The sequence below is a fragment of the Mixophyes fleayi genome, chromosome 3 (assembly GCF_038048845.1).
Source record: "Mixophyes fleayi isolate aMixFle1 chromosome 3, aMixFle1.hap1, whole genome shotgun sequence".
NCBI lineage: Eukaryota > Metazoa > Chordata > Amphibia > Anura > Limnodynastidae > Mixophyes > Mixophyes fleayi.
The window spans coordinates 315122532-315139818 of NC_134404.1; the positions used below are offsets into that span (position 1 = coordinate 315122532).

A 17287-nucleotide genomic window follows, 5' to 3' on the forward strand; every position below is an offset into this window, starting at 1 on the left:
TCCATTTAGGATCTGTTTTAGCCCCATGTAAAAAGATATGAACATTGTGTGTCTTTCTTAATGATGAGAAACTCCCTTTAGTGGCCAGCGTTGCAGTATGTGTGTAGTTTCTCTTAACAGGTATACTGTGCTGATTATGCGTACAACACAGTATAATCTAATCATATACTAATAGATATGTATTCCTATCTACACCTTCCATATATTGTCACCAGACTGAGCAATGGTATACATATTAATTTATTGGTAAAATATGCTTGTGTGTTACCAAACAAATCACTCAACCCACTATGGGTATGTTCATTGTGGGCTTTATAACCAAGCCTGTGCTCCACCCTCTCTGTTGGTTACTGGTTATGCTCCGATATCTGGGTTGAATAGATGAATCTAGCGGCGCTATTAATACCACTTTAATGTATGGAGAGGGTAATAATAGCAACCAATCAGATTCTAGATTTCATTTAGTACATTCTACAAAATAACAGCTAAAATCTGATTGGTTGCTATAGGCAACATCTCCAGTTTTTCAAACCTGCAGTTTAGTAAATATACCCCCAGGACTTTTACAAAAAGTATTGGGTGGAAATACAAGAAAAGGAATGACCTGGGGATAGAACAGATGGATTTGATATATACCTATCAAATAGGACATATTGAGCAGGAGAGATAGTTATAGTACCTCAACATTAAAAGGTGAGAGATGAATTATGACACACAACAACATGTGGTTGTTTAGTAAGCAAAAGAACAGGAAAGGTTTTGTGTCGCATTGTTTTAGGTGGGGGTCAGGTTATGGCTTTACAATCATGAAATTGATACTAACAAGAAATAACAACAGACACAACGGTATAATTAATAGTTTTGTTTACCTAACTTCGATTAGATGTTGGCATATAGGTAAGGAATCTGAATCCATGCAGGAAATCCCAGTCTTTAAGATAAAAGGCTCAGTAATGCATGTCACTTTAAAGTCCACTGGAAAGGTTTACCAGGAATTTCTACACAATCTGCTTGTATGGACATAGAAATCATACATTAGATGGCAGCATTACCATATCTAAGCATACAATATGTGGTTATTATGTATGTAGATGGCAGTAGCACTACATCTAACTTACATTACCACATTTATTTTACTGAAGGTCAGAACCTTAAACACGTTCTCCTTCAAAATATCCCAATTATCCAGTTTTAATTGTATCCTGGCTTGGTATGTAAGGTCTTGGTAAGGTCTTATGGTTGTTTTGTGTAAGCTTTTTCATAAAAAATCATGTGTACAGACTAAATTTGTAAAAGAGGGAAATGAAAGTAGAGTAGTAAGCGGCTGGGCTTGGTATATCAGTGGTATATCCGTATCATAGTCCATGTAGAACACAATGGTAATAAATATAGGTCTGAGTGGAGAACAGCTATTAAAATGAACCAGAGCTATGGTATTGTACTGTGATTGATGATGATTGCTGACTGAACAAGTGAACTCCTAGCTTTTAGAAGCCATTGAGAGGTCATGATATATATGTAATTATTTTTCTTGTTTATTTGTAAATTAGTTTTTCAAATTCCTTTTAGTACCTGTTTTACACAGTCTTGGGTTTCTTGATGGAAGTTTATTAATAGTATGCATATGTGTAATAACCACAAATGCATTGCTTGCATCTATCAGTCTATTTATTTTACAAACATGACAGGTTTACAGAGTACTTAGAGGGATGTACAACAGGAGGATGTTTTCATATCTGCAGGCTAATTAAAGAGCTTTCCTGTACAAGTGAGTGATGTCAGTGGACATGACTACAGCGTGGGCATGATAAACCTCATAAGAAGGATGAAATGTAAAATCAATGTAAATTAATGTAAATAAAATTGAATGCTGGCAATGGGAATCTTTGCATTCCCTTGTTTGCATTCGCTTAAGGAGGAATAGATAGAAAGAAGAGCGTTGGCAATGTAAATACACAGGAGTGATGGCAGTACAGTGTATAGGAGCCAGATAATTTAGAGAGAAAATGGCTATCTACAAGAGTCATCATTAGCTATTTATATAGCGCCACTTATTCAGCAGCGCTGTACAGAGAGCTCACTCACATCAGTCCCTGCCTCATTGGAGCTTACAGTCTAATTTTCCTAACACACATACACAGAACGAGAGAGACAAAGGTCAATTTAAATTACCAGTATGTTTTTGGAGTGTGGGTGGAAACCGGAGCACCCGGAGGAAACCCACACAAACACGGGGAGAACATACAAATTCCACACTGATAAGGCCATGGTCTGGAATAAAACTCATGACCCCAGTGCTGTGAGGCAGAAGTGCTAACCACTAAGCCACCAGGCTCCCCCAAGAGTCTGTATGTTAGACACACAAGGAACAACGTGGAAGGTAAGATTGACTTGGATTTAGGTATGGCTCATGACATTGAAGTTGTATATATATTCTAATTTGTAGATTCTCACTGGTCTGTTGAATGTAACCATTATACATTGTTTCCCAGTGTGGAAGTTGGAGCTGCTGTGGAAAGCCAAGGAAACACCAGGGCTTGTCTTAGCTTAGCCTGCTAGGACAGGAAGGCTATGTGATCCCTGTACCCCCTGCACTTTAAGGGGTACACCCATTTGACCCTCTTGGTAGGAAAAACAAACAGAAAAGAGCTCCCTTGCTCCTACACCAGCCAAAATGACAGTCACCCCCTCTGCATGACAAGGATTGGCACGGTTGTCACTCAGTTGCGCAAAATTGTTTGTGAATGGCTGACACCGCATACACAAAGAATACTGTCCTCTCTCCAATTTTTATCTTCCAATTCTCCACTTACTCCCACTTAAAGAATGTATACACAGATGTGCTTTACTTTTGTGCGCTAGATCATCAAGGGAGAGAAAAATCATCCTCTGGCTCTTATAATCTTATCAGTCCTCGAGCAAACTACACATATTTCATATCATAAACATTAGTAGTCAAGATCTGTTATGAACTATGAACTGCATTGTTGTTTGTTTTATTTTTTATTATTGTATTTAGGCCAACTTTTCATATATAGGATAAACAAATATAGAGCTCACGTCTTGTACAACTATCTTACAGCACATGAAAAGTGATTCGTTATGTTTGTGTTTAATCTCTACAGTACCAGTCACAACAGTAACCGTTGCTTTGAGACATGTGCCTCTCATCTATCACTGTGCATTTGTAGTCTGTATACCAGTGACTGGTATTGGAAAACAATGCATGCTGGACTGTGTAATTTCCATCATGCAGATTATCAGAGATTTTCAATTTAAATAGATGAAAGTACTAAGAACATAGGAAAGAACCTGAAATACCACATTTACTGCCAGGGGAAATATTAGAAAAAGGATTTAAGAGTCACTAGTAAACCCATTAGGCTGTCTTGAGTTTATTTTTTTCAGTTGCTTAGACATTTTAATATTTAAGATATTTTGGCTTTAATGCTTCTTAAATCCAAATATAAAAGTTGTGCATGTTACAGTTCTGATGGAGTTCTGTTAACTTTTCCTGGTTGCTTAATTTTAGGAAATGAAATGCAATCGACTATATAAAAATGAATGCAATCAGCCAAATGCCAGTGAAATGAAGAGCATTGTTTGGTAAATTGCTAGAAATAATGCATCTGGCAAAGCTATTGCAATGCTGCTTCATGCAAAATGTTATTAATTGTCATAATGTAAACTAGGAATCTTCATCTATCCCTCCAAAATTGGGATGGAAATGAAAATACATTGCTCTTTATGCTGTCAATCAATAATTTAAAGAGATTTTAGGATTTTGTTGAGCATTTTGTGATTCTGAAATATCATTGATATGATTTTAATGTATGTAAAACATTTATTTTATTATTTAAAGTTTACCAGTTATTTGCAAAGAACTGCAGACATTTCTGTCGCTATATATAAATTGATAATGAATTGCACATAGTGGATTATTTCAGATTATCAAACTTGTTGCTTTTTATGCTTTTCTCAAATGTGTATACTTTGATTCAGGAAACTTACAATATGTTCCTTCTTTATTTAACAAACTGGGTAAAGAGATACACCAAATAGCCAAGGTAAGTCAAATACATCGAAATCCAGAGTAGGTTTTTTTCTTCCCCATTTTAATAAAAAAAAAAACATAAGATGTAACTGGGGAAGAATCAGAAAAGAAGAAAAAAGGGGAAATGGGAGGACAATCAGACAACCAAATAAATAGGGAAACTGCGATGACCCAGAGGTGCCATATGACTGTTAAAAATTACATGGTAATATAGTGTTAGGGGTAAGAGGGCGGGGGATCGGTATGTGGGCAGCACGGTGGCTTAGTGGTTAGCACTTCTGCCTCACAGCACTGGGGTTATGAGTTCAATTCCCGACCATGGCCTTATCTCTGTGGAGTTTGTATGTGCTCCCCGTGTTTGTGTGGGTTTCCTCCTGGTGCTCCGGTTTCCTCCCACACCCCAAAAACATACTGGTAGGTTAATTGGCTGCTATTGAATTGCCCTTGGGATACAGATTCCATTTCATTGTTTCCAAGATAAGCACTTTACCACTCCCAGTCTTCTCTAGGACTTCAGATATTGTATTACTGATATATTCTACAGTACGTCTGTACTCTCCAGCTTCTATGCGTCTGTAAACATGGTCTGAGGTTACCACAAAGTTTGTGACCCCTTCTACCCTCAAATTTGTCTGTCCATCTATAAGTAGTGCAACGCACAATACTTTGTTGGTTTTAATTGGACAGATTGCTTTAAAGGTCAATATTCTGATTCTAAAAGAAACTTGCTCATAGATTATCTGCTGGGCAATTCGTATAATGGTCTTAGTATTTAAAAGAAAAGCTTCCTGCAGTATGTATTGGCAGTTATTGACAATGTCGTCCAGAAGAATATATTGCTTTAGCAAAACCTTGGACGTTTTTTTCTTCCTGATCTTCAGGAGTCATCCTGTCTACAAATGAAGATGTAGTGTTTTCTATACAGTTGGTTACATTGTGTCGTAACTAGAGCATTTTAATTGGGCAGTTCTTTGTGTTTCTGGTGTTCTAGAAGAAGCAACAGGACTTCTGGATCTAGATATAAATTGAAAATGATTTGCCCTTTCATCATCATGATTTATATTAGGTCTTCCTAATAGCATTTTGAAAATGTATAGTTTATTTGACAGCATCTGTAAATTACATGTTTTTTTCCCCTCATAACTGAGGAAGGGCTTCAGTATTTAGAACATGATTGCATTTCTGAAGGTAAATAAAGGAAAATATTCATTGGCTATCTTGCATATGTAAACACGAAGATACAATATGCAATGCAGTGAGGGGTAACATGAAAAAGGTGGAGGATCGCACAGAGGAATAAGGGGGAGAGCACAGAGCATGCTCACCTCTAGGTATGCCAAGTGACCTCCCTGCACTGTGCAGAGGAGGTCATGTGACGTGGAACTCGACTGTCCCCATTCTGATAAGATCGGGAGCATACAGCTGGGGGAGAAGGTGCAGATTAAGACTCTGGGCCACTAGCGGCCCACCGCTGCTGTAATGGATACAGGCAAGGATCTTCCTCTCAGTTAGTTGTGAATAACTTCATTTCACCTTACTGCTATGTTTGGATCATTTTCCACAAAGTATTAGATTTACAGAAATTAAGTTATGAATTATATATAGTTAATTATACTGAATTAAAAGGAAATCTATTGCCTATTAAATATACAAGCTTCTTTTGTGCTGCTTCTGCAACTTTACAATCTCAAGTTTACTGGACTCGGGCAGATGTGATCTCTCTCCTGAGGGTTTTGAACAAGCAGGGCAGTAAGTGCCTTGTTTGTAATCTCTACGGGAACTAATGGCTGCCAGACAAAACATAACAATAGAGCAAGTACTTGAATATGGAAGATACAAAATACTTCTTTCTCTTCTGTAAAAGTGGCAGTGCCCCCTGGTGACAGAGTGGCTTTTACTCCTTAAGAGTTGTGCTGTACTACCCATCATCTGTGTACACAAATGTAATCATTGTCTGAACCAATATTGTAGATAGTCTTGCTTTTTTTCCCCCCAAACTCCCAGGTTTTATTCACATCTGTAGTAATGACCAGACTTTCTCCGCTGAGCTTTGGGGGTGGTCTTGTTTCAGCACTGTTAAGTTTTCTGTAGCCCTGTCTAAGGCTATATTTTATATGTTGACAAAGTCTGGAGTCTTTTCATTTACTTTGGTATCATTGAAAATAAATTTACTGTTGGATATTGATTTGAGATTGACTGTGTCTTGTTTGGTCAGAATATATTTATTGGGCCGTTCAAAAGATCTTGTAACATCTCATAAAAATGGCTTGCAAATAATATGTTCAATCTTGTTTATTTTCATTGTTAAGAAATGGTTAAACAATCTTGTATTATCATTATTTTACCAAATTTAATCATAGTGTTCAACATGTTATGAATCACAACCTTAATTCAACCAAAGCATGTGCTTGCCATCCAAATATCATCTAACATAGCCTACATGTATCTGATTAATTCTCTGTTTTGTCTGCTACTAAAGAAGATTTCCTCTCTAATTATCTTTAGAGGACTATAAATCTTGTCATGCACATTCCTATGGAACACATATTGTACCTCAGACCTCCATGGCATATTTGTAGCAAATAAAACTGTAAGCATTATTTAGGGACTGGTGTTATATATACCGTGCCATCACAGTGGGAGTGTTTTTTTTTAGCCGTTTTAGATTACTTTGCAGAGGTCGCCTTTACGGCATGCAATTCGTTCTAGCGTTACAAGGAGATTAATATTCTTCAAGTTTGGGATATTTGGGGTTAGTACTTACAAATCACAACAATTCCCTGCAATTGTAGTAATTAGAGGACAAATTTTACTTCTTTTTAGACCAGGGGTCCTCATATTTCCTTAAGTTATTGCTACTATCAACTAACCTGGCTTTTTATTTACCCAGTAAGTGTGCACACTGCAATTCTGTGTGCAGCAAATGGCCTTTCGCCTATGTATTTATGATGGCTGTATAGGTGTCCCTGTTATTATGCAGGTTTAAAGCCTGTTAATAGGTCATATTTTACCCTTTTTTAGATATTATTATATGTTTGCATCACTAACAACAAAAACAAAATAAAACAAAACAGTTTGACTTGGGATATTTCACATTCTGAGTAGATCAAATTTCACTAGCTTCTAAAAATGCAAGAGTGACAGGCATTGAGTTTCTGTTGTTCTATTGTTGACACCTATTCATTTTGTTTTCCATTTCAAAGTTTCCTGCAGAAGTATCTTTAAAACCTTAAAGGGATTTTCCACTTGAAATATAAACTGCACTAAATCCCTTCCTAATAATAGTACTTTGGGGTTCATCTCTGGGACTTTCAATGTCCTGGCACTTATATATAGCCAGGGTCTCTGTCCGTGCTGCTGGACTCTCCCTATAGCAGGAGAGAGAAAGTGTCTTTATTTGAAAGCTTAAGAGCAGTTGTCTTGGTCTTCACCTTCGAGCAATGCCGACGGTGAACGTAAGAGGTCCCAGTTATATATAAGAGCAAGATCCTGCTAAATACAGCAGATAGTGGGTACTCGAGGGAAGAGACCAAATTACCATTATTGTGAAGGGAAGGCATTAAGTAGAATTCACATTTAGAGTGAAATAAAAGGAATTCATTAGATTCCATTAAAGGAATCTTATCTGAAATACATATTGTACCCACGTAGTAACATTAAAAAATGTATATATTTCTACAATTATAGACTATATAAAAGTGACACTGTCTTCTGCAGCCAGTGGAGGCAGCCATATTTGTGGGATAAGAGTGGAGCCTAAAAATAGGACCTAGAGACAAAGGGGTATATTTACTAAACTGTGGGTTTGAAAAATTGGAGATGTTGCCTATAGCAACCAATCAGATTCTAGCTATCATTTGTAGAATGTACTAAATAAATGATAACTAGAATCTGATTGGTTGCTATAGGCAACATCTCCACTTTTTCAAACCCGCAGTTTAGTAAATATACCCCAAAATGTGCAAATTGCCTCATGCCTCAATAATAATGTTTCTAGCAAATTGTGCAGCCCACATAATGACCTCTTGTTTAAAACTGCTTTCAGCGTTGTTGGGTGTCAATTTCCCCTTTTATTTATTGTGCATATATTCCTTTCAAAACTATTTTTTCTTTTCTTTTGGCTCATATGGTAAAGTAAAAAATGTGGACGATTTTGGGTTTGTGAGAATTTCACTCCAGAATGCAAAATAAATGAAAAATGAAAGAGCTTTAATTTATATGTACCAAGATCTTATTACGTAATGCAGTCTTTCTTCTTTTTTTGTACTCCAGCTGTAGAAAATGGATGTGAGGATGTTGTCAGACTGCTGCTGAAATTTAAAGCAAATATTAATGGCCCACATTCTTGTTCAGGATGGAATCCCTTACATCAAGCTTCACTTATGGTAAGCTGCAGATCGCAGTGACTGGATGCATGTTAGCAGCTAATAGACAACATTCACAAACAACGTCTGTTGTAATATATAAATATAATAGCATGTATACTTTGCCAGTCCATTATACGTTTACTACGAAGCCATTCTCTGATAGGAAGGCTGCTGTGTCCTTCAATGGAATTATTGACAAGAAGTCTGTAGAAATAAATTTCCCGCAGATCATAACCTTATCTAAAATATTTTCCAACTGATAAACTGATATATGTGAATGGTATTTGTATAAACCAACTTGTGTTTTAGGTCTTAGGTGTTATGTTATCTTTATAATTTTCTACATGCAGTTGTGATTTTTTTTTATATGCTGCTATAAGTTTGAACTGGCCCTCTGTTCCCAGGAACGCACTGACCTCATACAATTGCTTCTCGAAAATGGCGTGGACCAGGAGTGTGAAGATGACTTTGGCATTACACCTTTATTTATTGCAGCACAGTATGGAAAGTATGAGAGTTTGAGCATGTTATCTCGCGGTGAGTATATTGTGTAAAAGGCTCTATGTGCATATTTTCATCTTTATATTGAACGCTTTAGGAGGAATCTGCAATGTTAGTACATTTTATTTTATAGAAGTGAAATAGGTTAATTACAAATTTAGAACAAAGGGTTGTGCTGAAGTATCAGTGGTTAGCTGTGAATGTGATACACATTTCCTTTGTATATGTTGTGTTTTTAGACCATTTAATTGTCTTTAAACTTACATTGCCCTCAACTTTGTGTTCACTTTATTTTTATGTGTAAACTTTATACATTAATGAGGACATAGTTGTCATTGGGTAGAAAACATTTTGTAGTATATTACAGAGATTATACTAAGTTATTGTTTGTTTGTTTTTTGAGCTGCAGGTGTTATCACTGTAGCTTTTCCCCCTGTAGTCTCAATGTGTGGTCACTAAACATAGGTGGTGTACTGTGCTCTCATTCATTGGCTTATTGTGTTACTGTTGCTTAGTTAAATTGAGCTAGACCTACTGCTGGTCTCACATGTTGATCTGTGAGTAATTTGCCATACACACAGATGGTCATATTGTACAGACCATATCAGATGTTCCAGTAGGGTTTGAATGCAATTGGCTGCACATGCAGCTGTACTATTTTAGTGTAGACACATTACCTCATGCACGTGCCCATGAGAGTCAAGAGAGCCAGTGTGTGGCCTAAATGTTGCTTATTTAGGCCACACACTGGAGAATGTATAATACAATTGACCAATTAAAATGTATTGTATGTTTGTAGCTTACATGCAATAATGAATCACGATGCATCAAGGACAGACGTGACTGCTGGGGAAGGCACTTGCAGGGACACAGTTGAGCTGCTCACACAACAGTTCCATGGTCATAAAATACAACAATTCTATGGCCATAAAATAGAGGGAAAGATGTTTTGCATTTTCATTATAGTTTCCCCTTAAATATCATCTTTGGTTTAGGAACCATTTTCCATTTTATCCACTGTATATCTCCCCAACCCATAACCACCCGAACAACTCATTTAGTTTCAATTGTTCACTTACATTATTTTTAATTCAATATAAAGAACTAAGAGAATATCACTTCTTGACTAGGTTATCAAACATGTAATCCCAATGTCACTTTTTTTCTTGTGTTCTACTCCTGAGCTGCTCGTGTAAGTGACTTCTGCCCTGGCCACACTACTTGGCTTTTTAGTGAATACATCTTAATAGTAGAACTCAAATCGGCATGTTAATTTTAATAACATCCATAGATAAAAACAATACAAATGATTAAAATATACACTGGTGTTGAATAATAATCATTAATTTGTGAAGGGAGATTGCATCACATAACAAGTCAAATGACGCAACCACTCTGACAGCATCACATAATCGCAAGAATTTAATACTAATAAAGATGTCATACAATAGAGTGTATGGAGTTTATCCGAAAGCTTGGAGGGCCATATGTTGAACATCACTGGCATTTATGAGAGAGCAGCATCAATTTACTGGTAGCTAATGGCAATAACAAGGCAATAAGTATCCCCAGTGATGTCACTAGTTCCTAGCAAGTGAACTTAAAGGGCGCACCCCTCCAAATGTGCCATGTGCCTCATGGATATCGCTGCTTTGTAGTGACCTGCAAAATGTATCACATTTCTGAGTGTTTTGCGGTGCACTTGTGCCATGGAGAAAACAACGGCTTACCTCAGCAGCATAAAAGAGCCTCATACCTGTTTGGCATTTTAAGCATGCTATACAATATAATCTTTATAACAGATTATAACAAATTCTTATGCATCAATGTGCTTAGTTTTATGTCGGTAGCAGGATATTGCAGTGACACAAGTGTCCCTATTTGAGAAGTTTCCTTAGCCCATCATAGCTATTTACCACACGCCCCCCAGTATGAATATTTCAGGCTCTGTCATGCATCATTAATGTACCTCTTCTTCCACACAAATGGCTTGCTTGTTTTCACAGCTGCTAGCTGCTTGCTGCCATTTATCTTTTATGGCTTTGATTAAATACATAGATCCACTGTAAGCATCATATTTAAAGTTTCTTTATTTTTGTTTTCATTTATTCCGAACCTTTGCACCACCACTATTGTTTGCCTGTACAGGTTGTCTTTTTGCTGTCTATTGCGTGTCATATTGTGCCATCATGCTAGGTTATAACTTACATTATCAGACAAGGCAAAGAAAGGGAAATGGCTATTTTATATGTAATGTTCACTTTATTTTTCTGTAAAAATCCAATTAATTATATGGACAGAGAGCCTTATTTTATATATATATTTTTAATTTATTAAATACTCAGTTTTTTTAAAGCCTGATATTGCTGTTAAAAGGTTCCCAGAACTTGATCTCAAACAAGTCTTTGCTGCCTTCAGAAAAGCCAGAACAATGGTCTGTGCCTGCCCCTTGATAGTTGCCTGCTTGAGCTGGCGGAGCAGAGAAGCTGCATTCAGTGGAGTAAAGCATAATGGGACAAGTATTTCTTTGAGTGAAGGCATCCTGCAGATCCCAGTGATGAAACCAGCTTCAAATGAATGTTCCTTAAGCTCAGATTTAAAAGACTCAAAATGTTTCTTCTTGATGCATAAACCTTCAACCCCAATCTTATCTTGCTAGGAAAACCTTGTGTAAGAAAAGATGTGCATCTCTTGAAGCAGCCGTCTGATGGCGGAATGAAAAGTTATTTGTTGCACAACTATATTACAAACAGTGTTATTATTGAAGAAGCCCTCCATGCCTCACCAGGAGCCTAGTGTCCTCCTCCAGTCTCCCTCATGGCTGACAATATCATTATTTGCCCCATTTCCCAAGCCCCCTGCCTTGGTGTCAACCTTGATGCAACCCTCAGCGTCACTCCACACATCCAGTCCCTTGCACTGTCTTGTCGCTTCATCCTTCAAAACATTGCCAGAACACTCCACTGTCTTGCTCAGGACGTTATTAAAACCTTTATTCATTCTCTCATTATCTCACGTTTTGACTACTGCAACCTCCTACTATCTGGCCTTCCTCTTATCTGTCTTTGCTCTCTATAATCTGTCCTAAATGTTACTGTGAGACTAATCTTCCACTCTCTCGCTCCACATCCGCTACACTACTCTGCTAATCCCTGGACACTGACTCCCTGTTTTCTACAGAATTAAATTCAAACTTTTCATCCTCTATCTCTGACCACAAGATAAATTCACTCTCACTCTGCAATCTGCCACTGACCTAAGCCTCTGGTCCTGTCTGGTAATCACCTCTTGTTCCTGCCTTTCCTATGCTAGACCCCAGTTATGAACTCCCTACTCTGCCAGACTTAAACCTTCAATCTTTTTAAGTGCTCTCTCAAGACCCACCTCTGCACTGTAGCCTATCCTATCCCCACCTCATACTACTCCTTCTTCATGATTTACCAGCTTCAGTCCCATGGTCACTCCTGTTCCAGTAGCTTCTATTGCTTCTGCATTGCCCTCACCCTTGTGAGCAAGGCTCTCTCTACCCTTTGCCTCATGTCCGCACCTCCTTTGTCAACCTAATCTCTATTTGTTTTCTCTTTATGTGCAAAGTAATTTTTTCATGCCTTGTAACTATGACTGGCCGACGCCATAGAGTTTTGTGGTGCGTTACACGTAAACGGTTGATGTTCTTACCAGCAGTTCCCAGCACTATGTATGGTTTCATGGGAAGCAGTGCCATTGTTCCAAGCATAACATCATGGTGTAGTCAAATGAAGCAGTAAACAAGGCTGTCAGCCATTGTTGTGTGTAACAGTTTATTTAACTTTATAGTGAGAATGATGGTAAGGATAGCAGTCAGCACATTACCTCTTGCGCTTTATCTGAGCTTTTGTCTTCCCCCACAGGGGAGAGGCATAACCAAACTACTAGAGGGGCTGTGGCAAGCCCACGAAGCACAGCTAGCACCATAGTGTAGTATATAAGAATGCAGTGTGTATATAAAGATTACACAGTCTTGGCCTGCCCCTTAGATTGGCCAGAACAGTCACCAAAAATCGGGATTGTCCCACTAGAATCAGAACAGTTGGCAGACTGTCCTGATCTCTCCTACCTGTTCTTGTCGCTTTCACCACCTGTGGCTGCTGATTTCTTTAATGCGGCTTGTCTGGATCCTGGAATGTTGGGGACCCTAATTGGAAAAAGAAATGGGCACATTTAGAAAATACCAACCAGCCCCAGGGTTAAATCAATAACAACTGTGATTAATAATTTGGCCTTCCACAAGCCCAAACATTAAAATAATAGTATTCCCATTTAATAAATAGATCTATATCTCTCCAGCCAAACCCAACATTAAAGTAATAGTTTTCCCATTTAATAAATAAACTTTCCCTCCCTCCAAACAGCCCCAGCAATAAATTAATAGTATTTACATTTAATAAATATACCTATTTCCCGCAATCATTACTTGCCATTAAATATATCATATTCACATTTAATAAATAGACCTCATTCTCCCCAAACTCACCCCCACATTTGAATTAATAGCCCCTAAACCACCCCATCTTAAATTAATAATCCCCACTATTAAATTAAATTGCTCTACCATCACCCAACAAACAAAAGAGCACCCATTGATTAGCCACCACCTACCACACACACATTACATTGCCACCTGTGCCATGACACACACACTACATTGCCACAAGCCCCATGTGCCATCACACACGCATTACTGTGCCCCTTCATCATCACCATGCTGTGCCCCCTTATGATCACCACACTGTGCCTCCTTATGATCACACTGCACCCTCCATGCTGCTTTTCCCCCTTCACCTGACCCCCTTCACACTGTGCATTGCTGCTCTCCCCTTCCTTCATCACTGTGTGCCTATCTGCCCCCCCTCTTCATCAAACCGTGCCTTCCCCCCTTCTTCATCACTATGGGCCTTTTGCCCCCCCCCCCCCGTCTTCATCACTATGTGCACTTTGGCCCTCCCATCTTCGTCACTATGTGCCTTTCTGCCCCCCCTTCTTCATCACTATGTGCCTTTCTGCCCCCCTTTCTTCATCACTATGTGCCTTTCTGCCCCCCCCCCTTTTCATCACTATGTGCCTTTCTGGTGTCCCCCCCCCCCCTTTTTCATCACTATGTGCCTTTCTGCCCCCCCCTTTTTCATCACTATGTGCCTTTCTGCCCCCCCCCTTTTTCATCACTATGTGCCTTTCTGTCCCCCCCTTTTTCATCACTGTGTGTCTTTCTGCCCCACCCCTCTTCATCACTCTGCCCCCCCTTCTTCATCACTGTGGGCCTTTCTGCCCTCCTTCATCACTATGTGCCTTTCTGTCCCCCTTCTTCATCATTCTGTGCCCCCCCCCACCCGATGATGTCACGCCCGACATTCAATGCGAACGGAACAGGAAGGAGGTAAGTATTTTTTATATTTATTTTTTAAAAGTACCTGCATCCCCACCAACAAAGGGGGCAGAGTTATCAGGCGTTGGGGCCTACCGGGGAATACCTCCCCGGCAGGCCAGTCTGACCCTGGGCACAAGGGATACCCAGGTGGGATTCTTTGCCTCTCTAGCTAACCTCTGCTCACAGGATAAAACTCATAACAATCAACACTCAGAACTCAGTAAAAAGTCTACAGGCAAAATTTCTCTTGTGTTCATTCTAACCAATGAGATCTCCTAATAAGCCAACAATTGTACATCTCTGGAAACATCCTTGGATGAAACAGAACACTGAGGGTGCTGACTCCCCTGTAAGATAACTTTGTAGAACTAACAGCCTTGTCTGCCATGCATTATTTTATAACCGGTAAATTACCTTTAAATGGAATATGTGCAATATATCACTTAAGTGTCCTCGTATAGCTATTTCAAATCTTTTATATTATGAAGTTATAGTTTTTGAACACAGCTTTTCTTTTTACCCTTATTTCTTTCAGCCAGGAAAGTCTTACAAGGCCCTGTTAATTACGTGGCACAATGTCCGTTTTCATGCAGATTAACTATTCCAATGACTCGTCTGGTGACCTGTTGATGATACCGAGCTGCTGAGGGTGTTTTGCTAGTCAGATGGTGTCTCCACCATGTAGTGTTATTTATGCATAAGATGTCTCCTGAGGTTTTGCAGCTACTATATACTTGTGACAGAGCAGCATTAATAACAGCACGGCTATGACTGCATGACTATGCTTGCGGCGGGAGCTAGGCTTTGTTAGTGTGTCTTCACATCGACTTCTGGGTCTCTGTCATGTCAGCCCTATATATCATTCATGGATAGATTTGTTACTTCAAAAGATTGAATTTCCAACAAAGATTTATATATTTTTTTGTCTGGATAAGAAAAAAAAAAAGAAATTGCTAACAATTCATTTTCTTTATGTATTTATAGACCCGTGTAGCATCTCAAACAATTATTTTACATTTTTATGTCTTGCAATGATCGCTTCAATTTTTAGCTTCATTTGCATTCCAGTAATCTAGAGCATTATAATCTACCCTATTTGTACTCATTTGCAGGAATTTAGTGCATTAATGTAGTGTTTGCAGTAAATAGAAGGCTCAAGGAACATTATGTGAGGGTTTAGAGTATCCATAATGCTAACAAAATTGACCATAGTCTGTGTGTCTGTGTGTTAGGGAATTTAGACTGTAAGCCCCAATGGGGCAGGGACTGATGTGAGTGAGGTCTCTGTACAGTGCTGCGGAATCAGTGGCGCTATATAAATTGATGATGATGATGATGCATAGACTTAGATGGCTGCTCTCACTCCGATTATGAGATGTTCCCGACTGCTGACTGAGAGAAGGCAGCACTTACATCCAATATAGAGGAGATGAAATTTGAATGTGTTTTTGCTGCATCAGGACATTCAGGCAATCGGAGGCCGAGACATCCATAGACCTGAAGCTGGATTCTCATCCACCTTTGCCAGTTAATGTCAGGCAATTACAGCCGCAGGTCACTCACTGCAAATAAATGCCAATGACCAGGAAAACCGTCTGCAAAGCAGCAATGTTTGGGTGGTAGGTCTTCCTGAATGTGCAGAGGCCCAAAATCTTTCTGGAGTCCACGCTGACTGAAAAAATTAACGGAGAGGCATTTTCCTCTAGAGCTTCACCTAAACAACACCCTCCAGGGCCTTCACTGCAAACTTAATCAAGATGTTAAAATATATGGACTTAATCCAGTAATTACAACGTCTTTTTACCCTGGCGTTTTGTTGATGCTTTAAAGGCATCAGTTCAAATTCCAGGCAGAAAAAAGAAAATTAAGGGTAGTCATGTTCCCTATAAAACTGGACTAATGAGGATGGTTGTCCTCTTTTTCCAATATCCGGAGGAGGGATTCTATTCGATTTAAGAGACATCTATTGTCCTACCAATGTGAAAATAGTGAATAAACTGGGATCCTAGAAATGTTGGCTTCTTGGACTGTAGAATAGGCCAGTGCACCAGGGTTTCTTTTCGCTATTAATGGTGAAGCGTGGGAGCAGGTGTTATATATTCTGTAAAATATGTAGTGCTCAATAGATGGAAATTTAACTACCATTACCTGAGGGTAGATTGATTAATTCGCTCCCTGTGCCACCAATTCTGCCACATGAGATTGCTGTGCAAGGTTTCCCTGTTATCAGTAAGTTGTGAGCGGACAATGTTATGTTTACCCTTTATTATGGTTGGTTCATGGGCTTGTATACAACTTGAAACTGTTTGCTCCTACGATATACAGTTGAGGAATATTCTTGATATTTTCATATTTCATCCTTTCCCTATCAGTGTGTGATGCGGCTCCTTTTCTCCTCTCTTCAAATTGCTCAGGACAGGTTTGATCAGTGTAGTCTTTTTACAATGCTATCGATCAATATATTGGATCTAATGTCTGCAAACATGAGTACATCCACCAGAAGCGTTGAGAAATTGGAAGTCCACTTTTACATGCCCTTTGGAGAAGATAGAAGACCTTACCATTCCATGTCTGCATGTAGTAGGCACTGGCACTGAAGTTCGGCCATAGCTTGCAAAAGATTTTGAGCGTTGTGAAATGCCGAGCAATGATGTAGAACTGCATAACAATAATGCACTCAACTTCAGGAAGATCTATGAGGTAAGATTGGAGGAGCTGATCTCATCAGCTGCCTTAAAAACTCAGCGATAGTCGAAATGGAACATGCCTGAGCTCTTACCTTTTACTGAAGAGCTGAAAAAGATGCACTTGTATCTGGATGAGAAATACCAGGCGTACCACAGTCATTTAATCACTGAGCCTTATCTGTCACCCTGGCACAGGTGATTTTAGTCAGTTGTAGTAGGGAAAAGGAAGGCCAAATACTGACACCAGCAAGGTAAAGTTCAATAGAACTTCTTG

General features: G+C 38.9%; 1 protein-coding gene across 4 annotated transcripts in view; it reads left to right on the top strand.

The window, feature by feature from the left end:
- ASB3 (ankyrin repeat and SOCS box containing 3) overlaps positions 1–17287 on the top strand; it is an 82256-nt gene that overhangs the window by 25483 nt on the left and 39486 nt on the right. For all 4 annotated transcript variants that reach the window (XM_075204057.1, XM_075204054.1, XM_075204056.1 and 1 more), the window contains exons 4-5: positions 8327–8439; positions 8826–8958. In XM_075204057.1, coding sequence (XP_075060158.1) covers positions 8327–8439; positions 8826–8958 — 246 coding nt within the window. The remainder of the gene's footprint in view (positions 1–8326; positions 8440–8825; positions 8959–17287) is intronic.